The 26,252-nt window shown below is 35.4% G+C and overlaps 1 protein-coding gene across 12 annotated transcripts in view; it reads left to right on the top strand.

Annotated features, from left to right (window-relative positions):
• Nucleotides 1-26,252, top strand: part of LCORL (ligand dependent nuclear receptor corepressor like) — a 179,136-nt gene that overhangs the window by 56,987 nt on the left and 95,897 nt on the right. For 7 of the 12 annotated variants that reach the window (XM_019962498.2, XM_070791198.1, XM_070791199.1 and 4 more), the window contains exons 3-4: nucleotides 5,933-6,012; nucleotides 6,909-7,038. In XM_019962498.2, coding sequence (XP_019818057.2) covers nucleotides 5,933-6,012; nucleotides 6,909-7,038 — 210 coding nt within the window. Of the gene's footprint in view, nucleotides 1-3,185; nucleotides 3,249-5,932; nucleotides 6,013-6,908; nucleotides 7,039-26,252 lie in introns of all 12 variants that reach the window. The other 5 variants (XM_070791206.1, XM_070791203.1, XM_070791205.1 and 2 more) reach the window with 2 other exon arrangements.

Here is a 26,252-nt window from a genome sequence, read left to right as displayed (position 1 = left end):
TGCATGTAAATCAGTGACGTTAGAACATATCCTCACACCATACACAAAAATAAAGTCAATTTGGCTTAAATACTTAAATATGAGAAATAATACCATAAAACTCCTAGAAAAGAACATACACAAAACATTCTCTGACATAAATCGTACTGTTTTCTTAGGCCAGTCTCCCAAGGCAATAGAAATAAAAGCAAAAATAAACAAATGGGGCTTAATCAAACTTAAAAACTTTTGTACAACAAAAGAAACCATAAGCAAAACGAAAAGACACCCTACAGAGTGGGAGAAAATATTTGCAAATTATGTGACCAACAAGGGCTTAATCTCCAAAATATACACACATCTCATATGACTCAACAACAACAACAAACCAGATAACCCAATTGAAAAATGGGTAGTAGACCTAAAGAGACATTTCTACAAAGAAGACATGCAGATGGCCAAAAGACACATGAGAAGATGCAAGTCTGCAAATAACAAATGCTGGAGAGGGAGTGGAGAAAAGAGAACCTTGTTCCTCTGTTGGTGGGAATGTAAGCCGATACAACCACTACGGAGAACAGTATGGAGGTTCCTCAAAAAAATAAAAATGAAGTTACCACATGAGCCTGTATCTTACTCCTGAGCATAACATTTAGACAAAACTATAATTCAGAAGGATACACGCAACAGTGTGTTCATAGCGGCACTATTCACAATAGCCAAAACACAGAAGCAACCTAAGTGTCCATTGACAGATGAATGCATAAAGAAGATGTGGTATATATACACAATGGAATAGTACTTAAGTCATAAAAAGAATGAAATAATGCCATTGCAACAACATGGATGTGCTTAGAGATTATCATAAGTGAAATAAACAGAAATACAAATACTTACGTAAATCAGAAAAACAAATATAACGTGATATCATTTATATGTGGAATCTCAAATATGATACAAATGAACTCATATATGAAACAGAAACAGACTCACAGACATAGGGAACAGACTTGTGGTTGCCAAGAGGAAGTGGGTGGGGAGGGATAGATTGGGAGTTTTGAGGTTAGCAGATACAAACCGCTGTGTATAGAATGGATAAACAGTAAGATCCTATTGTATAGCACAATATATAAAATGTCTTGTGATTAAATCATAATGGTAAAGAATATAAACAATATGTGTATATATATAACTGAATAACTTTGTTGTACAACAGAAATTAACAGAACATTGTAAGTTAATTACACTTCAATAAAATAAAGAACACACATAGAACATTGATTAATTAAATTTGCCATTTTATATCAGCTCAGTTCTTGGCACCCCAAAGCAATTATAATAGTTAAAAGATCACTGATCACAGGTGACCATAGCAAATATAATAATGAAAAAGTTTGAAATGTGAGAATTACAAAAATGTGTGACACAAAGACTCAAAGTGAATAAATGCTCTTGGAAAAAAATGGCACTGATTGACTTGCTCAGCACAGTGTTGCCACAGACCTTCAGTTTGTAAAAAAAAAAAAAAAAGTGTAGGATCTGTGAAGTACAATAAAGTAGAACAAAATAATAAAACTGTCTTTTCCAGATGTGCCACAGTTTGCTTATCCATTCACCTATTTGAAAGACTTCCTTATCACTTCCTAGGTTTGGCAATCATGATTAAGCCTGCTCTGAACATGTGTGTGCAAGTTTTTGTGTGGACATACATTTTCAACTCATTTGGATAAATACCTAGGAGCATGATCACTAGATCCTTTGGACAGAGTATGTCAGGCTATCTTCAAGAATGGCTGTACTGTTTTGTGTTCCCACCAGCAGTGAATTTAGGTTCCTTTTGCTCTACATGCTGACCAGCATTTCGTGTTGTCAGTGTTTTGTACTTAACTATTTTAATAGGTGTGTAGTGGTATCTTGACGTAATTTATGTTTCTCTAATGGCATTTCCTATACTTTTTTGCTATCTGCATATCTTCTTGAGTGAGGTATCCAGACAGGTTTTTGAAGTCAAGAATGAGGAAATACTTCCTCTGCTTCTGTTTCATGGAACAGATTATGGAGAAACCATTTGGGCTGGTGCTTTCTGTTTGGGGAGGCTATTAATTATTGATTTAGTTCCTTTAATTGATAAGTGCCTTTTGAGGTTTTGTATTTTTTTGTGAGATTTGATAGATTGTGTCTTTCAAGAAATTTGTCCATTTTACCCAGTTTGGTGGGAAAATAATGTTTTCCATAATATTCTTTGTTATCCTTTTAATGTTCATAGGATCAATAGTGATGGCCCCTCTTTCATTTCTGTTGTTTTTTTCTTTTTTCCTCATTTAACTTGGCTAGAGGTTTATCATTTTATTGATTTTTTAAAAAAATCAACTGATCCTAATTTTTTAAAAGGCATAGAATATAAACTGGAAGGATATATTGCAAAATGTTAATCATTATTCTCTAGATGATGAGATCATAGTTTTTCTCTTTGTAATTTCAGTTTAGTTAATATATAGTTCATAATTAAAGATTATCTTTTAATTCTATTGCCTACTGTTCAGTATCTTTTATCAAAATTAACAAAGTTATAATCACTATCTTGTGATCTTAATGAAAAATCTAGTTTCAGTATTCTCTTTAATCATTTTTCATTGAGCTTTGTCTTTAGGAACTGCAGATTTATTTTTTGTGGTTAGAGGGTACTGAAGATAATAAAAACATTCAAAAGAAGTGTGATTAGTTAAAATGAAAGTAACATTTTCTGGACTTAATGTGTTTTGCAAATGTTCTTATTTAATTTTTACTTCAGCCTTAAGATGCCATTATTACCCTCATTTTACAGATGAGGAAATTGATGTTCAGAGAAGGTAATTTGCCCAGGACCACATCTGGTATGTGGAAAGACCATGATTCAGTACAAGGCTCTCTAATTTCAAAGTCTGTTACCTTCCCAGATAGACTAGGTAAATGAACCAGACTTTGACCACAAGAATATGCATACATGGTGGAAAGGTTGATTTTGATCATTCATTTACTATCAGTTTTCATATATGACATTGCCTTTATTAATAAGGCTAGTTGTATAAGGTACATAATTTGACCTTTTTGAGCTTATAACTTCATGTATTAAAATTTCAAAATGAGAGACAACTTATTTTAGAGATGACTATCTGATTTATTGTCAAATTTTGTTTGAGAGATAAAATGAATGTGTTTTGTTGTAGTGCTTATTTAATTTTTATGACCTGAAAGGACAACCTGGACAGAGGGAGAAGTCTGGCCTCCAGGTGATTTTTCAAAATCGCTTTTCCTATATATAAAAAATGTATACCACCAGCATTTATTTGGATTGAAAATTAAAAGTTGCTATATAAAGAGTAAATATTTTCAAGTAAATTCATAGATTTCCAAACATAGTAACATTTAATGGCATTTATGTAATCATTGAATATTCAGTGCCATTTATTTAACTATTTAGGCATTTATTTTAATTAAATTTCCTTGAAGAACTTCACCTAAAGTGACTAAAATAAATAAGGATTATCTCAGCACGCCCAATTTTATTTTACAACTGATAATTGTCTGAATTAACCCAAAGTTGTCCTTTGAGTCAACGTATTTTTCACTTAAGCTTTATGAAACCTTTCAATGATTTTTCAAAAATACCTTTTCCAGACCTACTAGCTGTTTTTCAAAAATCCTAATTGGGACTTCTGTGGTGTCCAGTGGCTAAGACTTTGTGCTCCCAATTCAAGGGGCCCAGGTTCTATCCCTGATCAGGGAACTAGATCCCACATGCCAAATGCTGCAACCAAAGATTCTGAATACTGCAACTAAGACTGGCACAGCCAAATAAATATTAAAAAAAAAAAAAAATCCCAGTGCTGGAGTCCTTTCATATTTCTGGTTCTTGAGGCCATAATTTTTAAAAGCAGTAAGATTTCCTTGATCTATCAAAATTATGCTTGGCATATGAGTCAAGTTTTAGTACAGTAATGCTGCATAACAAACAGCTTCAGAATCTATTTCATGCTTATGGGTGACTATTCATTGGAGTCTAGGCTGTGGATGGGGTTTACATCTCCTCATGACTCCACGTTCCAGACTGAATGGATAATGGCTTTATGGGGCAAGTTCTTCTGATGTTGGATGGTGAAAGTTCAAGATAATTGCCATGGGGAATTTGCCATGTCTTTTAAAGCCTCTGTTTAGAGTGGTATACTGTCACTTCTTATATATTCATTTCATTGGTCGGAAAGCTGTGCCTCACTCTCTGTAAGAGACACTGCATAGTCTTATTCAAGAGTGTGAGTCTGTGATTCTGATATAATGACTGGGTAAAAAGTTGGAAAAAATTGTGAACCTGCATAACTACAGTTCTGGGTTTTTAATTGTATAGATTATGTAAACCTTTTGATTTGTCAGATTGTTTACACAAATTGATCAGTTTTCTTAAGCAGATATTCAATTAAAGTTATCTGTCTTCTGCAAACTAACTTTATTAAATACATGTGTCATAGTACAGAATTTAAAAAACAATGACTAGTGATTCTACCTGACTAATAATTAGCCTTTGCATGATGTTTTGTAGTTTATAAAATATTTTAATATTTTAAAAATTTGATCACAAATAAGTTAGGTGACAGAATCCTTATTTTACAGATATGGAAATTAAAAGCCTGGCTTGGCAAGGCTATAACTAGTAGGTTCCATTCCAGATTTTTGGAGACTTCAAATCCAGTCATCTTTCCATTATTTCATACTGGATCTTACGTTCCCATTCCCTATTCTTTCCAAGTTTAAATAAATAATGGGAATATTTCTGGACCACTGCCAGAAATGAAAGGAATCTATCACTGTACTCTTTATATTCCAACAAATTATATATCTTCTATTCTGACCTGTGTATCTGAATTAATGCAAGAGGCTGAACCTATCTAGTATTTATTCATTATCATTCCAGAAAGATGAGTTTATTTCCTTTGTTGTTTAGCAGAAAACAAGTATTTAATTTCATTAAACATTTCAAAAGTATAAGAAATTACTGTGGTACACCAGTGCTTTTCAAATTAGTTCTAATGTAGCTGCCTCAGATGATGATGGTTTCTGTATTTGAGGTTCTGTGTATTAACTTATTTGGGAAAAGAAATTGGAGGGAGTTTCTGTTGCAAGGAGTAAGTTTGAAAATCTCTGTCTATACCAAGTATAGTTAGGATGGCAAAGTTATAATTTCTTCATAAAATTCCTTCATTTGAAAATGTTTTCCACAAACTCTCTAATATATTCCAGTAGTTGGATTATAAGGAACATTCTTATGAAAAAAATCCATGTTTCGTAATGAATAATGTAACTTGTTTACTTGTTTTTTACCCTAACTTTTACAACAAATCCTTTAGCAATGTAATAAAAAAATCTGATCTGACTTTTTAGTAGTGGATTTCTATTAAATTTTCTTGGACAGCATTCCATGTTCTCAAATTTGTAGGTTTTTCTGGTGCTTTATTCCATTTCTCTGTTTTATATTGTCATTTGTGCCAAATTTATTCCCTTATCCCCTATCTCCCTGTCTGTTCTGATTTCTTTCATAGTGAAAATAAAAATTAGTAGACAATAATAAATCGAGTATTTCAGAAGGTTAAATGATACTTAACACATTATTAACCAGTGACATGTTAATGCTACAGGTGTTAGTTTCTGCAGAAATACCCTGGTCGAATAATGTGTTAAAACTCTATTGTTGGATAATGAATTTATAGCCAGCTCATTGTTCTTGCTACTTTGTCCAATAATAGTGCAAAATTACTCTCCATATTTCTTTTTAAATGTCACGGGTTTAGTTTTTTTTTAGGCCTTTCCCCCTTACTTTTAGTAGTTAGCTTTTTTATATGACCCATTGCTGTGGAGAGTGGTAATTTTATTTGTTTTTATATAAAGTTAGTGTATTTAATCAATATTTTTCCCTCTTTTGAAGACTGTGAACCAGAAGAGCTGACTGACTGGTCTATGGATGAAAAATGTTCATTTTGTAACCTACAAAGAGAAGCAGTCAGTGTAAGTTTTAGTGCTATCAAATTATTTCTAAACTAATTGCACAGTTGTAACACAAATTTTTTAAACTTAATTTGTTCTGAGAATTTGGGACTTACAGTGAAATTTAAATACTTGATTTTGATAATGAGAAGAATATTTTGAAGTCTCATGTTAGATGTCTAACATTTAGCTTAACTTGCAGGTGAAAATCCCAATACACTCATCTTTTTTGCTTATTTCACATTTGTTTCTTAAAACTCCTGACTCGTAAAGTTCAGTTCAGTTCTGTTTTGTATTTAGGTCAACAAAGGTGAGCCTAGTTTGATCTGAGACTACCTTACAGTCTGATTTCTTAGGAATCAGTGGTTGGAAGATAATGTACTACTTTTTAGATTTTTACTTTTTCATGAAGTCTTTTGGATATCGTAATTATCTCCTGTGAAATAATTATCAGTTTTTACTGTAAACAGGGCATAAACTAGACAAGTAGAATCTTCTTGTATGGTAGGAAGTCCTAATTCTTTTAATACTGTTGTGAGAATGGCAGAGAAGAAATGGGAACTTGGAGAACTTGCACCCATTTTGGTCATGTTAGTGGGTAGACATCTGCTTTGTTCTTAAAACTCTCATTACTGGCATGCTATATAGTGAATTTATTTAACAATATATTTTATCTTTTCTCCCCCTTCCTCTTTTTTGACAGTAGTTTTGCTAAGAAATAAGGCTAGTTTGGCCCTCTATCAAAGATAAATTTCTTTTTTCCTGACTTCTTCCCCAAATTTTATGTTCTGTATATAATTTCATATATTTAAAAGACAGAACAAATGAACATTTAGAGAATTTCTTTTTGTCATTTTAATGAAGTCCCATGTTTAAATAAAAAGTAATTTTTTTATGATGTTTTCTTCTACTTTTAGGATTGTATACCATCTCTTGATTCTTCACAGTCAACACCAACAGAGGAACTATCATCTCAGGGCCAGTCCAACACTGAAAAGATTGAATGCCAAGCAGAAAATTACCTAAATGCACTCTTTCGAAAGAAAGGTAATATTGATATACTTTGTCATTTAAAATTTGTAGTAGAAACCTAAAATGTATGAATTTTTCTCACATATGAGTTTTTAATATGTCAGTCTCTACTCCATTCTTGATTATTTCCTTCTTTGTCCTTAGTTTTTCTCCATATTTTTAGGGCATTAGGATTTGCAGTCACAGGGCTAGTCTTCTGCTAGGCTTTCCTTTTTACCATTCTCAAATCTCTCCTTGACTTTATTTTGTTAATTACTGTAGGCAGAAGAAAATTTTGTATGCTTTTGGTCTTCCTTATTTTGTTGCTTTTCTCAAGACTGCAAAAGTTCTTTTGTGTTCAATAAGTGATAGATATAATATATTGCAAAACTGTTTATAGAAATGTAACAGTTAAAAATCATTTATCAGCCAGGTTGGTAGTATATTTGCTGGCTTGAGATTTCAGTGTTTCTTTGATAGCTTGAATGTGCTGTTACAATGTCACTGTTCTTCTTTGCTGCCTATCTAAACATTTAATCCAAATGAGGGTTGTTTCATGTGTTTCCTTGCTTGATACATATGTATCAGGCAGAATTTGTTTTTATATCTTAAGCTACTTGAGAAAACTAGAGGAATATAGACCCTTCCATTTTTTTTCTTGGCCATTTCTGCAATAGTAGAATGTATTAATTTTTACGACGTAGACCTTGGGAGTAAGTGATGGTTTAGGGGGAATGCAGGGTGGTAGTGGGAAGCTCATCATACCTCCCAACTTCCAGAGATGAAGAAAATGGTACTGTATGTTCATCTAAGTACTGATAGTGCTTTTAATACTTTGAATTAGGTAACATCAGATATTTTCTGTTAAATAGGTAACTTTCAAGTTTTAATCTGTAATGTTGAATATTGTCCTTACCTTTGAGAAAGGAGGCTTTTGTTCAGTCTTAGTGTTATGAGTTCTTTTATGTGTTGAAATATGAAAATCCTCTGATTAGAAGAATAATTAGCATATTAAAAGGCCTAAAGTTAAGAACTATATATATTTTTAAGTGTAAAGGACTGAAAATCTTTCCCTGTGTGTAATTAAAGTAACTCATATTGAGAAATTGTCATTGTCTTTAAAAAACAAATTAAAAAAATTTTTCTACATAAACCGATATAAAAATATTTTACATGCTTTAAGGATTTTGTATTAATTTAGAAAATTTTATTCTGCCTGTATATTTACACTTAACGAGAAGAATTACATTCTCAGGTTTACATCACAAAGAGAGCTGGAGGAAATGTATGCATTTACACACATGCATGCAGTAAGTTTCACTCATCTTAGAACTCATTACTCAGTCTCCTTCTCCTTTGAGTAATTTGTAATGGTAGTAGGTAGAAATTAATAATAGTAACTTTTAATATTTGATAGTATGGAGTTAACCTGTGCTCCATTGCCCTATTAAGAGTAATCAGTAAAAAATTGGTACTATTTCAGCTGATTCAAGCATCTGGGTCTTCAAGAGGTCTCCTACCAGTGGTTGGGTGAGTGTTCATGGATATTTAGTGACCTCTCCATTTGGGGATTTTTTGTTTTTCTTCGAGATCTTTGAAGGATCACAGAGTTTTTAAATAAAAGGTTCTTATTAGTAGTATTTTTGCCTTACTTTAGGTCTTTAGTATTTTTGTCTTTGTTAATTTCTTTATTTGTGGTCCATCATCACCTTAATTGAACATAAGGACTTTTCTACTTGTTTACTTGGCATTGTTTCTGTTGTTTGTTTTTAATTTCTATGAATGAAATAGTTTTTGAGATTTCCAATATGGTCTGACTAGGATGTGGCTAGAAGATAGTAACAGTATCTTTTAAATGGTCTTAATTCCTTTATGCATTTATTTCTTTAGTAAGTTCTTTAACTTTGAAACAAAAGGCAAAAAAAAAAAAATGTGTTTTTAAAGATAGGAAATACTTCCGAGTCTTTGGAAGCAAATAAAATGCTAATAGAAGCCTCTAGTTGGTTGGTGAAGTTTTTATTTGATTCCTGAACATTTCACAAAGTCAGTCATTTTTAGGAATTCTGGATATTAGTAACATTAGTATTACTGATACTTTGAATCTGTTGCTTAGTTTGAGGAACATAAGCATGTGATCATCTTGCCAAAACACAGAGAAATCTTTTAATATTCTTATTATAGCTTGTTTATTATCTTTCCTAACTATAGTTTTATGGGCTTCGATGATATGTTACTTTTATTGAGAACTCACACTTGGGATAATTATTATGGTTGATGTCACCAATTATGATTGAACACTAAGCCCATTTAATCCCAAAACATTGTTGAGAGATAGATACTTTTGTTATCATTTTAACAGATAAAGATAATGAAGCTCAGAGAAGTTAAGTTTTGTGTTGTGAACAGTTGAACCCTGGGAAGAAATTTTTAAAAGGTCAATGATGTTTTATGTGAAGAACACTTAGATTCTAAGTATTAAGTAGAAAAATCTTCCTGTTTTCTACTACTTAGCAGCCTAGAATTAGGATTATTTTAATTGAATTGGGAACGCTAGAGAGGACCTATCAGAAATTCAGAGCATTCCATCTTTCCTTCATATGAACTATGAACAGCTTTAGTGATTAGTTCCCTTACACTATTTAATAACTGGAAAAGCTTATTACTTAATCTAAATACAGTTTGGACAATCCCTTATATTAGAAGCTAGTCAAAAATACTCTTTGTGGGTTGAATAAGTATAGTCAGTGAGAGGGGATATTTTAGTGTAGAAGTGAATTTTTAACTAATTTTGTATATTCTTTAGAAATGTTTCAGAATTGAGTTCCTTGTAGACGTTAACCTGCACATTTACATTTACGTGGAGTGCTAGAGTAGAATGAAGCCTCCATGATAGCAGGGACTTTGTTTTGTTAATTGCAGAATCCTCAGTATATGGAATAGTACTTGTCACATCTTGTATCTTCAATAAATATTTCTTGAATGGATAAATGAGCACTAAGATACACTAAGATATGTTCCAGTTTTTCCACATACTTATGGTATTATCCTTATTCCATTTGAAGAACAAAATTGTTGTGCATGTATATATAGTTTATCTTCTGCTTTGTACTTAAATTTATTACTATATGTTTAGCATGAATATGTTTATTTGTTTTGAAATGTGGATAAACATAGGCATATAAATATAAAATGCCTTTTCTGAGGCTATCCTCATAGGATGTAAACTAAATTATTTTGACTTTAGGCTTTATATTCTCTGATCACCTGAAGCAGTATAAATCACTAGCTTACAATTCAAGAAGATATCTCTTTCATTTTTCAGTTAAAGAAGCATACTTAACTAAATAGGACAGATAGTATGCACACTGTAGCTGAATGAATCATACTGCTAAGTATATAATAAAGCCTTCCTTCATCAAAATATGATGTTTTTCCTACTTTATCCTCCACCCCCCCTACCCCCACTCCCACCCCGCCACAACACATATTTAACATTCATTTAACTATTATTCTGGCCATTTCTTTTCAAAGCCCTTCTTGATATATAGTTGAAAGCTGCTATTAACCAATCTTTTCCCCTGAAATTAATTGATAGCCAGGTTTTATATAAAGTTTTTCATGCCTTTTCTGAACACAAATCTTTTTCCCTTTAAACTTTTAATTTTTAAGCTTTATAATATTGCATGAAATAAATATTAATACTTCTCATTAATTAATTGGATTATGTCTGATACTAAAACATTTGACTTCTTAGAAACAGGAGTATTAAATCTTTTAGATTGCTTTTCTCTTAAATGCAGGTATCTTTGAATGGCTATGTAAATTTGACCTGATTCATTCATACCCTAAGTATTTCTTATACAAATGCACCTTTCTGATACCATGTGGTCATACACTGAAAAAGTGAATTTAAAATGTTATATTCTTTGCAACCCCATAGACTCTAGCCCGCCAGACTCTTCTGTCCATGGAATTCTCCAGGCAAGAATACTGGAGGGGGTAACCATCCCCTTCTCCAGGGGAATCTTCCTGACCCCGGGATTGAACCCAGTTCTCCCACAGTGCAGTTAGATTCTTTACCATCTGAGCCACCAGGGAAGGCCCCTTGGCTTTCTCTTTATATGTGGGTTGCCTTTTTGGAACTCTCAGGGAACTGTATGTTGCTGCTGCTGCTGCCAAGTCACTTCAGTCATGTCTGACTCCTAGCAACCCCATGGACTGCAACCAGACTCTTACACCCATGGGATTTTCCAGGCAAGAGTAGTGGAGTGGGTTGCCATTGCCTTCTCTGAACTGTATGTTAGTGTGGTAAAATAATCCACATACTATTATGAGTCATAATACAGAGGTGTTCATGAAAAGATTTTTTTGGGCCATATACATAGATGATATGAATGAAATTCTGAGAACACATTTAAAGTTATAACTGGATTTAAGATATTAGGCATTTCTGTTAAAGTCACCTTTCTGCCTGTAACACCCTCCATAGTAGGAATTAAAGACAGACTGTTGGATTATTCATTTACCATTACCTGGATTCTTTTATCTCCTTTTGTCTTCTTTAATCTCTAATTTGACCTAATCAGTTACGCCTTTATAAGCACCCATATTTTTTTCCACTGTGTCTTCTGAAACTTGTGATCTTTCATCAACAATCCCCTATATCCTCAGTCTTTTCTCTTTTTTTTTTAATTTTATTTTATTTTTAAACTTTACAAATTGTATTAGTTTTGCCAAATATCAAAATGAATTCACCACAGGTATACATGTGTTCCCCATCCTGAACCCTCCTCCCTCTTCCCTCCCCATACCATCCCTGTGGGTTGTCCCTGTGCACCAGCCCCAAGCATCCAGTATCGTGCATCGAACCTGGACTGGCGACTCATTTCATATATGATATTATACATATTTTAATGCCATTCTCCCAAATCATCCCACCTTTTCCCTCTCCCACAGAGTCCAAAAGACTGTTCTATACATCAGTGTCTCTTCTGCTGTCTTGTATACAGGGTCATTGTTACCATCTTTCTAAATTCCATATATATGCGTTAGTATACTGTATTGGTATTTTCTTTCTGGCTTACTTCACTTTGTATAATAGGCTCCAGTTTCATCCACCTAATTAGAACTGATTCAAATGCATTCTTTTTAATGGCTGAGTAATACTCCATTGTGTATATGTACCACCACTTTCTTATCCATTCATCTGCTGATGGACATCTAGGTTGCTTCCATGTCCTGGCTATTATAAACAGTGCTGCGATGAACATTGGAGTACACGTGTCTCTTTCAATTCTGGTTTCCTCAGTGTGTATGCCCAGCAGTGGGATTGCTGGATCATAAGGCAGTTCTATTTCCAGTTTTTTAAGGAATCTCCACACTGTTCTCCATAGTGGCTGTACTCCCACCAACAGTGTAAGAGGGTTCCCTTTTCTCCACACCCTCTCCAGCATTTATTGCTTGTAGACTTTTGGATCACAGCCATTCTGACTGGTGTGAAATGGTACCTCATAGTGGTTTTGATTTGCATTTCTCTGATAATGAGTGATGTTGAGCATCTTTTCATGTGTTTGTTAGCCATCTGTATGTCTTCTTTGGAGAAATGTCTATTTAGTTCTTTGGCCCATTTTTTGATTGGGTCATTTATTTTTCTGGAGTTGAGCTGTAGGAGTTGCTTGTATATTTTTGAGATTAGTTGTTTTGTCAGTTGCTTCATTTGCTATTATTTTCTCCCATTCTGAAGGCTGCCTTTTCACCTTGCTAATAGTTTCCTTTGTTGTGCAGAAGCTTTTAAGTTTAATTAGGTCCCATTTGTTTATTTTTGCTTTTATTTCCAATATTCTGGGAGGTGGGTCATAGAGGATCCTGCTGTGATGTATGTCGGAGAGTGTTTTGCCTATGTTCTCCTCTAAGTTTATAGTTTCTGGTCTTACGTTTAGATCTTTAATCCATTTTGAGTTTATTCTTGTGTATGGTGTTAGAAAGTGCTCTAGTTTCATTCTTTTACAAGTTGTTGACCAGATTTCCCAGCACCACTTGTTAAGGAGATTGTCTATAATCCATTGTATATTCTGCCTTCTTTGTCAAAGATAAGGTGTCCATAGGTGCATGGATTTATCTCTGGGCTTTCTATTTTGTTCCATTGATCTGTATTTCTGTCTTTGTGCCAGTACCATACTGTCTTGATAACTGTGGCTTTGTAGTAGAGCCTGAAGTCAGGTAGGTTGATTCCTCCAGTTCCATTCTTCTTTCTCAAGATAGCTTTGGCTATTTGAGGTTTTTTGTATTTCCGTACAAACTGTGAAATTATTTGTTCTAGCTCTGTGAAGAATACCGTTGGTAGCTTGATAGGGATTGCATTGAATCTATAAATTGCTTTGGGTAGTATACTCATTTTCACTATATTGATTCTTCCAATCCATGAACATGGTATATTTCTCCATCTATTAGTGTCCTCTTTGATTTCTTTCACCAGTGTTTTATAGTTTTCTATGTATAGGTCTTTAGTTTCTCTAGGTAGATATATTCCTAAGTATTTTATTCTTTCCGTTGCAATGGTGAATGGAATTGTTTCCTTAATTTCTCTTTCTGTTTTCTCATTATTAGTGTATAGGAATGCAAGGGATTTCTGTGTGTTGATTTTATATCCTGCAACTTTACCATAATCATTGATTAGTTCTAGTAATTTTCTGGTGGAGTCTTTAGGGTTTTCTATGTAGAGGATCATGTCATCTGCAAATAGTGAGAGTTTTACTTCTTCTTTTCCAATTTGGATTCCTTTTATTTCTTTTTCTGCTCTGATTGCTGTGGCCAAAACTTCCAAAACTATGTTGAATAGTAATGGTGAAAGTGTCTTGTTCCTGACTTTAGAGGAAATGCTTTCAATTTTTCACCATTGAGGATAATGTTTGCTGTGTGTTTGTCACATATAGCTTTTATTATATTGAGGTATGTTCCTTCTGTTCCTGCTTTCTGGAGAGTTTTTATCATAAATGGATGTTGAATTTGGTCAAAGGCTTTTTCTGTATCTATTGAGATGATCATACGGCTTTTATTTTTCAATTTGTTAATGTGGTGTATTACATTGATTGATTTGCGGATATTGAAGAATCCTTGCATCCCTGGGATAAAGCCCACTTGGTCATGGTGTATGATCTTTTTAATGTGTTGTTGGATTCTGATTGCTAGAATTTTGTTAAGGATTTTTGCATCTATGTTCATCAGTGATATTGGCCTGTAGTTTTCTTTTTTTGTGGGATCTTTGTCAGGTTTTGGTATTAGGGTGATGGTGGCCTCATAGAATGAGTTTGGAAGTTTACCTTCCTCTGCAATTTTCTGGAAGAGTTTGAGCAGGATAGGTGTTAGCTCTTCTCTAAATTTTTTGGTGGAATTCAGCTGTGAAGCCGTCTGGACCTGGGCTTTTGTTGGCTGGAAGATTTTTGATTATAGTTTCAATTTCTGTGCTTGTGATGGGTCTGTTAAGATTTTCTATTTCTTCCTGGTCGAGTTTTGGAAAGTTGTACTTTTCTAAGAATTTGTCCATTTCTTCCACGTTGTCCATTTTATTGGCATATAATTGTTGATAGTAGTCTCTTATGATCCTTTGTATTTCTGTGTTGTCTGTTGTGATCTCTCCATTTTCATTTCTAGTTTTATTGATTTGATTTTTCTCCCTTTGTTTCTTGATGAGTCTGGCTAATGGTTTGTCAATTTTATTTATCCTTTCAAAGAACCAGCTTTTGGCTTTGTTGATTTTTGCTATGGTCTCTTTTGTTTCTTTTGCATTTATTTCTGCCCTAATTTTATTTTTTTTTAATTTTTTTTTATCTTAATCATGTTTATTCTTCCTTTTTAAAATTTTTTTAATTTTATTTTATTTTTAAACTTTACATAATTGTATTAGTTTTGCCAAATATCAAAATGAATCCATCACAGGTATACATGTGCTCCCCATCCTGAACCCTCCTCCCTCCTCCCTCCCCATACCATCCCTCTGGGTCGTCCCAGTGCACTAGCCCCATGCATCCAGTATCGTGTATCAAACCCGGACTGGCATCTCATTCCATACATGATATTTTACATGTTTCAATGCCATTCTCCCAAATCTTCCCACCCTCTCCCTCTCCCACAGAGTCCATAAGACTGTTCCATACATCAGTGTCTCTTTTGCTGTCTTGTATACAGGGTCATTGTTACCATCTTTCTAAATTCCATATATATGCGTTAGTATACTGTATTGGTGTTTTTCCTTCTGGCTTACTTCACTCTGTATAATAGGCTCCAGTTTCATCCACCTCATTAGAACTGATTCAAATGAATTCTTTTTAATGGCTGAGTAATACTCCACTGTGTATATGTACCACAGCTTTCTTATCCATTCATCTGCTGATGGACATCTAGGTTGCTTCCATGTCCTGGCTATTATAAACAGTGCTGCGATGAACATTGGGGTACACGTGTCTCTTTCCCTTCTGGTTTCCTCAGTGTGTATGCCCAGCAGTGGGATTGCTGGATCCTGCCCTAATTTTTAAGATTTCTTTCCTTCTACTAACCCTGGGGTTCTTCATTTCTTCCTTTTCTAGTTGCTTTAGGTGTAGAGTTAGGTTATTTATTTGACTTTTTTCTTGTTTCTTGAGGTATGCCTGTATTGCTATGAACTTTCCCCTTAGGACTGCTTTTACAGTGTCCACAGGTTTTGGGTTGTTGTGTTTTCATTTTCATCCGTTTCTATGCACAGTCTTTTCTCTAAATGTTCCCTTTACTTTATTGCTTTAGGTGAAACCTGTATATTCATAAAAGATGCTTTTGTAGCCCTTTCTCTTGCTAAATGTTTTTAATTGCTTGCTTTATGTAATAGAGGAGTGATAAAATTGACAAGTTCTGAGATCTTTATAGCTGCTTTCCAGTCATTTATTTACTGTCCTCACTCAAAACCCTGAGCTTGTCTGAAGCACCTGACATCTACCTGTTCCATCCACATCATCATGTTACACACCTCTACTAACTTTTTTTACTTTCTTCCTCCCGTCTTAGTTCTTGGTGACTTCAAATACTATGCAGCTGATTCATGCAACATTCTGGCTTCTCAGTTACTTGACCTCTCCATTTCTAATGATCTTTTCCTCCATTCCACTCCAGCCACCTTTCTGATGATCATCCCTAGACCTTTGCCACCTCCCAGATATAATTTCAACCATCCCTATTTCTGACTACCATTTTATTTTAATAGTCATCCCAATATTTTTTTAACCTTGCAACCCCCAATCTATTGACCATACCACTTCTCACTATTCATTGTCTCATGATTTGACTTTTCTCCTTACTCATTTCAGATACTGTGCTTGATTGCTGTAATCATCTTTCTATAAAATCTTAACTTCCTTGCTTCTCTTTTCCTTTCTCATATTTGTATGTCAGAACCTCATCTGGATTTTGACCCTATACCCCATATATTATACACTTGCCCTGGAACAGCTGAACTTGACTAAAGTTAAACACCTAGGTAATTATTTTATATCCCTCTCCTCAAATTCTTCACAACTAAAAACCACCACTCCTTTTTGTAGCAGTTACCTTCTAACATTATATAATTTGCTTATTTTTTTAAATGTATTATTCACTGTCTTTTTCCATCTACTAGTATATAAACACCATGAAGAATTGGATTTTTGTATTTTTTCCTACTGGGATATCTCTAGCATCTGACACATAGTAGGTACTTATTTTCTGTGCTTTTAACCATCTTCACTCTGTTCTCCTTTTCTTTTCAACTCATCCTGATTAGACTTTCTTTTCTACTACCGTACTGAAACTGTTTTATCATTTTCATTGGTAATTCCATTTTGTACTCTTTAAAGGAAAGTTAATCAATTCTCACCTTATTCAGATTTTCACCATTCATCAGTGATAGGGTTGATCACTTCCTTAATCCTGGTTTCTAGGATGTTATATTCTTTTCATTTTTCCCCCCTTGTCTTGCACATTACTTCTTTCACATGCTTCTTGCTGGTTTTTGTTTTCTTTACCTTTAAATATTGAAGAGCCCAAGAGTTAGTCCGCAGTGTCTTTTCTTCTCAAATGGCTTCTCTTACTTGATAGCTTCATTTCATCCAGTAGTATGTGTTGGTGACATCTGAATATTGTAGGATTATATCTAATCCTAATCTTTTCTCTAGCTTTTCTCTGTTATATCTGTCTACTTGGTATTCTTCATTAGAATATCTAATAGGCACTTCACATGACCTCTCTAAAACAGAATTCTTGATTTTACTTTCCCAAACTTCTGTCCCAACCTTTCCTGTCTTAGTGAAAAGTATCACTCTTGACCCTAGTTGGTTGCTAGTCCCCAAAACAAGAAACTTTTCTTGATTGCTCAGTATCCTCTATACACACATGCAACCTATCATCAACTCCCATTTGTTGTTCTACCTTCAAAATCTATTCTAAATCTGACCGTGTCTCACTGTTTCCATTGCTGCCACTCTAATCCAAGAGACTTCATCTCTGGCATGTACTACTTAATATTGACCAGAGACATATTAACACCACAAGCATTAGTTTCTGCAGAAATCCCCTTGTCAATATGTGTTAAAGAGCCTCCAAACTGTTTCTCTTTCTACTTTTCTCTTTCCAACCAGTTCATTTTTCTACACAAAATGATATTTCTGAAGCCCAAACCAGTACATTATTCCTCTGCCCAAAAGTTTCCAGTGGCTTTGCATGTCACTTAGAGTAAAATCTATCAGAGGTTTGATCTACATGGCCTAGTTTAGCCTCCTTTTCAGCCAAATCTCTTATTGCTCATTCTTTTGCAGACTCTGGCTTTTTGCTCAGCCTCTGATGTGCTAACCTTATTGCCGTCTCAGGGTCTTCTCACTTGCTGTTGCTATTACCTCTGTCTAAAATCCTTGTTTGCACCTGAACATTGCACTCCGTTGTATTAGCAAACATTACCCCTGGCCCTGATCACTTGTTGCTCCAACCACCCTGTTTATGATAATTCTTTCAGTCTTTCCTATCATTCTGCTTTTTGTTTGTTTTTCTAACTGACTCCTCTTTTAATGTGTTTGTTGTCTCTACTACTTCTACAGTATAAGAACAATAAGACGGGATTTTTATTATGCTATATCCCTAGCACTTAGAATTGTATCTGATACAGTCAAAACTCAGTAACTTAATTGAGTGCATATAGAAAAGGAATATTTTAAAGCTCAGCAGTAATGCTTTAAAATCATGATTTAAAAGATCATGTTTTTTTTTTTAAAGCATGACTTATAGTATACTAGATCTTTTAGCAAAGTCTTTAATGAGTCCTTGTATGTGATAAGAAAGTGTTCTAGGAATCAGCCTAAATAATGAAGATAAAAGTGATTCCAAATTTCTTTCAGAAATGTTTGGTCATGGAATTATTCTTTTCAGTGGTTTTACACAACCCTGATAACCTTTTAAGGACATAATTTAAATTTTGAGGAAGCAGTAGTTCTTCCATTTCTCTTTATATAAGAAGTTCTGTCTAAATTATTTCTTTGCACATTCTAATTAAGTTTAAAAAAATGTAGTCTGTTAGGTGAGAGGGAAGACTTAATTCTCAGAAAAGTATAATTCTATTTGGGGCCCTTTTTTTTTTGTATCACCATCTGTCCCTGGGTAATATTTCTTCCCTGTACTTTGTCTCTAGTATGGCAGATAATGGAGTTGGCCGGTGTATAAATAAATGTAGTAATCTATATATGCTATTCAAAATAATCAGAGTTCTGAACTGGAAAAAGTAACAGTTACTATAATTACTATGTACTGTTTAGCTTTTTTGTATTAACTTATTAATATCATTTAAAAATCTTCTTAGAATATTTTTCTGATTTTCTTGAGTAACTCGTAAATTTACCAGATATATCATCACCCATGTGTTCTTTCATAAAATGCTAATAATTTAGTTCTTTCTTTCCTTGAGTGTGACTTCCCCCCAAAGCAAGACTAGCAAGTTGGCCTTTATAAAACATATTTCCCATCCATGATTAGAGAAGTTAATTCATTCAGGAAAGTTCCTTCTATATGCTGGGTACCATATTAGTGAAAAAAAAAAGACAAAAACATCTCTGTCTGCATGAACTTTTGTGTGATAGTAAGGGGAAGCAAGCAGTAAATAAGTAAATTATGTTTGTGGTTCAGTGTACATGTATGCACATGCATACACACACACACAGTCACCTGCTTTACACACATGCTAGATATAAATATATATTTAAGTATTGGAGACAAAGGAGGAAGAGGAGCATAGGCTATACCAGGGCACAGGTGGTATTCAAGTAACATTTGCGCAACCATTTGAAAAAAAAAAAAAGGGTATCAAACTACAGAAAACCTGGGGGAAATACATTTCAAGAGTTAAAAGATAATATTGATTTTGAAAAATTATGTATCAGGCATGTGGGAGGTGATTGCCATGCCCATTCCTCAGTTTTACAGACTACTTATTTTCCTTTTAAGATCAAGCTAAAATAACAGCATTTTAAAGCAGATACAGGATTTAGAGATTATTTGATTCTACTGTTCCTTTACTTATATACAAAAAAATAAGTAACTTGACCAAGGAACATATATTATTTAACATGTATTAAATAATATAAGATAGTGATTATCAATAATACTTAGTAAAATAATCAAAAAGCCATTTTACAAAATGTTTAATAAAGAGTTGCTTACATGAAGTGTGATGGTAATAAAAGAGATGAAGGCTTATTTTTTGTTGCTGTTTGGTGATGAGTAATATTAAGCCTGAGTGAGCTGGGGAAGTAATGAACAGATGAATGTCTGAATCCATGGAACTAGCTCTGAACCGTCAGCTGAAGTCAGAGGAAAGGCAGTGGGATTTTTAAGAAACTAAAAATGGATGAACTATTCAATTCATTTGTAGTTTTTCAGCCCCTGGTCACCCATTAATGTGTGGAGTCTTCTCATCATTATCAAACTCACTTGTATCAGCCAAAATTTTATCTGCATGATCTGAAATTTCTTTTGAAGATTTGGTGTCAAGTATTTGTGACTCCTTTATCTTTGCCTGAATAATGATGAGCATCAAGTTGAAAGATTTTCTCAATCATAATTAATGTTAACAGTTATCGTTTTCATGGTCCACTTCATTAAATCTAGTCTCCTTAACAAGTTGTAAGACATTTTGCTTTACAGTCAACATTTCTTTTAACACCTGGAAGTTAACAGAAAATATGCTAGGATTGTTCATACTCCAGTCATTGTTTATTGAGATACTTTTCCCCAAGCCTGATTGGCTGAGAGTATCTTTTTATCAGAACACTTTTAATGGGAGGTAAGTAAATTTACTGTTCTTTTAATAGGTCTTAGTTTCCACACACCTCGTGTACTTTAAAGCATCTCTGTAAATAGAGTGTGCTTGCATATGCTTTCTCATATTTAAAAGATGTGTGTTTCATGATACATAATAATGTATGAGATGGTAGACCTTAAGTGATATATATGCTGTATGGGTGTATTTAAGAGACTTTAAAAGATAATTTTGATTCTATAAAATGATTTCTACCTTCTTTGTCAATTTTAAATATTATTCTGTCATATCCCCCTAATACTATTTAGTAGATTTTGAACTTCTTGAAGGCAAAGAATATTTTAATAATTTTTTTCTTTCCAATTCATTATAAACATTTCTTAGTTTCTTAAACAGAGTTATGGTCAAAGACATAAATCATAAATATAGAAGATCCTCCTCAACATGTAATAGGTATTTGCTGCTCAATTTATGTAAATATGCATTTTAGGGATAAAATGATGAAAAATCATTTAAAGGTGAATTTTCCTGAACATACATACATTTGTGTGGTGGAATAACATGGCTCAGCTGCCAAACAGATTTTAGGATACCATACAGCAGTATGGTTCAGGAGTATTGGCAAGTGACCAAGCAAATACAGGAGAAGCCTGCTCAAAAGATTATGCAAAAGCAGTTTCCTCCTTTCAGTTGTTATATATTCAGGTGTCTTAAAATTTTGCTCTATGAAATAATATGTTTCTAGAATGAGAGGGTTTCTTGTTTGTTTGTTTGTTTTTTATGAGAACTGATGTTTACAGGTTTTATTCAATCCGCCTGTCACAGGTTGTGTGTGTTTGTCCAATGCTGTGAAAATAAGGGGGGTTTTTGTTTGTTTGTTTTTTAACTTCTTGGAAAATCTACATTTCTTAGAGATCTGATTTTCTCTGGTTTTTTTTTTTCTTTTTAAATTTTGTCTCTTTAAGTTTCAGCTTCTTCATGTTATTTTAAATTTTTTTAATTAAACCACACTGTTTATTAAATATGCTTTTAAAGCAGTGCTTATCTCTATTATTATATACCTAAAAACAGCAGATGGTTAGATGACTTTAGAGTAAAAACTACTATGATAATTCTTTTGCTTATTTTCTTTTTAAGATATACTTTAACACATATATGTAGAACGTTTTCATTGTCCTTGTAAATAATACATCTAAAACTCTAATCCACAATTCTTAGAACTGTGTTTCCTCTTGTTATTTTAGCTGTAAGACTTAATTAAACCTGATTATGGTCTGCCTCCAAATGTTAGACAGCACATTGAGTTGAATTGGGTGGTATTAGAATCTCAAGATCAGGACCTTTTAAGGAAAAAATGAAAACTTAATAGCCAAGGTAATTTAGCTAACGACTGAAATAGTTCATATGTCCTGAGTTGAAATAAGAAGGAAGAGGAAGGGTATGTTAGTCAGCTGGACTTGTTGTTGTTGTTAGATAATTTTTTTCATACACTGTACTTTTATGGATGATAAAATATAATGTAAAAAATCACCTGAGTTATCAGGCAGACATTGAATCAATCTATCACCTTAACTGTCTTATAAAAGGTTCAAGTTCCATCTTGGCATAATTTGGAGTCTGATATTTTCAGTTTTTTACTCTGACATAAAGGTCTTTTTTTGATGCAATTTTTGTAGAAATAGCACTTCGTGAATATCCTCTAACATGAGCTTTCCTCTCTATCTCATTTAATATGATATAGTTATAATGCTCTTTTACTAATTACTTATTCTCGGCACTTCAGTGGCTGATTAATTCTTTCTGAATATGTCTTACTGAGATATAAGGAGTCTAGGACTAGCAGAGGGTTTGATCAAATCCTTTACTTGTGAAATGTAATGAATTAGTTTTATAAATTACTATTTCATCATTTTTAATTATAAGTGTGAACTGTCAGTTACAGTTTACTATTTGCTATTGGCTAGTTGTACATTCGGAGAAGGCAATGGCACCCCACTCCAGTACTCTTGCCTGGAAAATCCCATGGACAGAGGACCCTGGTAGGCTCCAGTCCATGGGGTCGCTAAGAGTAGGGCATGACTAAAATACTTCACTTTCACTTTTCACTTTCATGCATTGGAGAAGGAAATGGCAACCCACTACAGTGTTCTTCCCTGGAGAATCCCAGGGATAGGGGAGCCTAATGGGCTGCTGTCTATGGGTTCACACAGAGTCGGACACGACTGAAGCGACTTAGCAGCAGCAGCAGTTGTACATTATATTGACAGTTTGCTCAGACTGTTCTGTTGATTAAAACTTACTGATTTGTTATTACTGCATTGAATGGTTTGCCTTGGAAATGAACAGAGATCATTCTGTCGTTTTTGAGATTGCATCCAAGTACTGCATTTCAGACTCTCTTGTTGACCATGATGGCCACTCCATTTCTTCTGAGGGATTCCTGCCCACAGTAGTAGATATAATGGTCATCTGAGTTAAATTCACCCATTCCAGTCCATTTCAGTTCTCTGATTCCTAGAATGTCGACATTCACTCTTGCCATCTCTTGTTTGACCACTTCCAATTTGCCTTGATTCATGGACCTGACATTTCAGGTTCCTATGCAATATTGTTCTTTACAGCATCGGACCTTGCTTCTATCACCAGTCACATCCACAGCTGGGTATTCTTTTTGCTTTGGCTCCATCCCTTCATTCTTTCTGGAGTTATTTCTCCACTGATCTCCAGTAGCATATTGGGCACCTACTGACCTAGGGAGTTCCTCTTTCAGTATCCTATCATTTTGCCTTTTCATACTGTTCATGGGGTTCTCAAGGCAAGAATACTGAAGTGGTTTGCCATTCCCTTCTCCAGTGGACCACATTCTGTCAGATCTCTCCACCAAGACCCGCCCATCTTGGGTTGCCCCATGGGCATGGCTTAGTTTCATTGAGTTAGACAAGGCTGTGGTCCTAGTGTGATTAGATTGACTAGTTTTCTGTGAGTATGGTTTCAGTGTGTTTGCCCTCTGATGCCCTCTTGCAACACCTACCGTCTTACTTGGGTTTGTCTTACCTTGGGTGTGGGGTATCTCTTCACGGCTGTTCCAGCAAAGCATAGCCAATGCTCCTTACCTTGGACAAGGGGTATCTCCTCACCCCGCCCTTCCTGACCTTCAATGTGGGATAGCTCCTCTAGGCCCTCCTGCGCTTGCGCAGCCACAGCTCCTTGGACGTGGGGTTGGTCCTGCCGGCCACTGCCCCTGGCCTCCGGCATGGGGTTGCTCCTCCTGGCCGCAGCCCCTGGCCTCCGACATGGGGGTGCGGGGTAGCTCCTCCCGCCCGCCGTGCCTGGCCTCGGGCTTAGGGGCATGGGGTGGCTCCTCCCTCCTGCCGCCCCTGACCTCAGACGTGGGGTAACTCCTCTCCTTGCTGCCCCTGACCTCGGACGTGGGGTAATGCCTCTTGGCCGCCGCCCTTCGGGCATGGGGTTCTCCCGGCTTCTGCCCCTGACCTCGGACGTGGGGTAGCTCCTCTCCGCCGTGCTTAGCGCGCCGCTCGCAGCCACCAGTAATCCAAGTCTATGCCCCAACCAGTAATGCTGAAGAAGCTGAAGTTGAACGATTCTATGAAGACCTACAAGACTTTTTAGAACTAACACCCAATAAAGATGTCCATTTCATTATAGGGGACTGGAATGCAAAAGTAGGAAGTCAAGAAACACCTGGAGTAACAGGCAAATTTGGCCTTGGAATACGGAATGAAGCAGGGCAAAGACTAATAGAGTTTTGCCAAGAAAATGCACTGGTCATAACAAACACCCTCTTCCAACAACACAAGAGAAGACTCTATACATGGACATCACCAGATGGTCAACACCGAAGTTGGATTGATTATATTCTTTGCAGCCAAAGATGGAGAAGCTCTATACAGTCAGCAAAAACAAGACCAGGAGCTGACTGTGGCTCAGACCATGAACTCCTTATTGCCAAATTCAGACTTAAATTGAAGAAAGTAGGGAAAACCACTAGACCATTCAGGTATGACCTAAATCAAATCCCTTATGATTATACAGTGGAAGTGAGAAATAGATTTAAGGGCCTAGATCTGATAGATAGAGTACCTGATGAACTATGGAATGAGGTTCGTGACATTGTACAGGAGACAGGGATCAAGACCATCCCCATGAAAAAGAAATGCAAAAAAGCAAAATGGCTGTCTGGGGAGGCCTTACAAATAGCTGTGAAAAGAAGAGAAGCGAAAAGCAAAGGAGAAAAGGAAAGATATAAGCATCTGAATGCAGAGTTCCGAAGAATAGCAAGAAGAGATAAGAAAGCCTTCTTCAGCAATCAATGCAAAGAAATAGAGAACAACAACAGAATGGGAAAGACTAGAGATCTCTTCAAGAAAATCAGAGATACCAAAGGAACATTTCATGCAAAGATGGGCTCGATAAAGGACAGAAATGGTATGGACCTAACAGAAGCAGAAGATATTAAGAAGAGATGGCAAGAATACACAGAAGAACTGTACAAAAAGATCTTCACAACCCAGATAATCACGATGGTGTGATCACTGATCTAGAGCCAGACACCCTGGAATGTGAAGTCAAGTGGGCCTGAGAAAGCCTCACTACGAACAAAGCTAGTGGAAGTGATGGAATTCCAGTTGAGCTATTCCAAATCCTGACAGATGATGCTGTGAAAGTGCTGCACTCAATATGCCAGCAAATTTGGAAAAGTCAGCAGTGGCCACAGGACTGGAAAAGGTCAGTTTTCATTCCAATCCCAAAGAAAGGCAATGCCAAAGAATGCTCAAACTACCGCACAATTGCACTCATCTCACATGCTAGTAAAGTAATGCTCAAAATTCTCCAAGCCAGGCTTCAGCAATATGTGAACCGTGAACTTCCTGATGTTCAAGCTGGTTTTAGAAAAGGCAGAGGAACCAGAGATCAAATTGCCAACATCCACTGGATCATGGGAAAAGCAAGAGAGTTCCAGAAAAACATCTATTTCTGCTTTATTGACTATGCCAAAGCCTTTGACTGTGTGGATCACAATAAACTGTGGAAAATTCTGAAAGAGATGGGAATACCAGACCACCTGATCTGCCTCTTGAGAAATTTGTATGCAGGTCAGGAAGCAACAGTTAGAACTGGACATGGAACAACAGACTGGTTCCAAATAGGAAAAGGAGTATGTCAAGGCTGTATATTGTCACCCTGTTTATTTAACTTATACACAGAGTACATCATGAGAAACGCTGGACTGGAAGAAACACAAGCTGGAATCAAGATTGCCGGGAGAAACATCAATAACCTCAGATATGCAGATGACACCACCTTTATGGCAGAAAGTGAAGAGGAACTAAAAAACCTCTTGATGAAAGTGAAAGTGGAGAGTGAAAAAGTTGCCTTAAAGCTCAGCATTTAGAAAACGAAGATCATGGCATCCGGTCCCATCGCTTCATGGGAAATAGATGGGGAAACAGTGGAAACAGTGTCAGACTTTATTTTGGGGGGCTCCAAAATCACTGCAGATGGTGACTGCAGCCATGAAATTAAAAGATGCTTACTCCTTGGAAGAAAAATTATGACCAACCTAGATAGCATATTCAAAAGCAGAGTCATTACTTTGCCAACAAACGTCCATCTAGTCAAGGCTATGGTTTTTCCAGTGGTCATGTATGGATGTGAGAGTTGAACTGTAAAGAAGGCTGAGTGCTGAAGAGTTCATGCTTTTGAACTGTGGTGCTGGAGAAGACTCTTGAGAGTCCCTTGGACTGCAAGGAGATCCAACCAGTCCATTCTGAAGGAGATCAGCCCTGGGATTTCTTTGGAAGGAATGATGCTAAAGCTGAAACTCCAGTCCTTTGGCCACCTCATGCAAAGAGTTGACTCATTGGAAAAGACTCTGATGCTGGGAGGGATTGGGGGCAGGAGGAGAAGGGGACGACAGAGGATGAGATGG

Source organism: Bos indicus, chromosome 6, assembly GCF_029378745.1.
Source record: "Bos indicus isolate NIAB-ARS_2022 breed Sahiwal x Tharparkar chromosome 6, NIAB-ARS_B.indTharparkar_mat_pri_1.0, whole genome shotgun sequence".
NCBI lineage: Eukaryota > Metazoa > Chordata > Mammalia > Artiodactyla > Bovidae > Bos > Bos indicus.
Note: the sequence above shows the minus strand (reverse complement) of the source record. Positions and strands in the feature narration are given on the sequence as shown.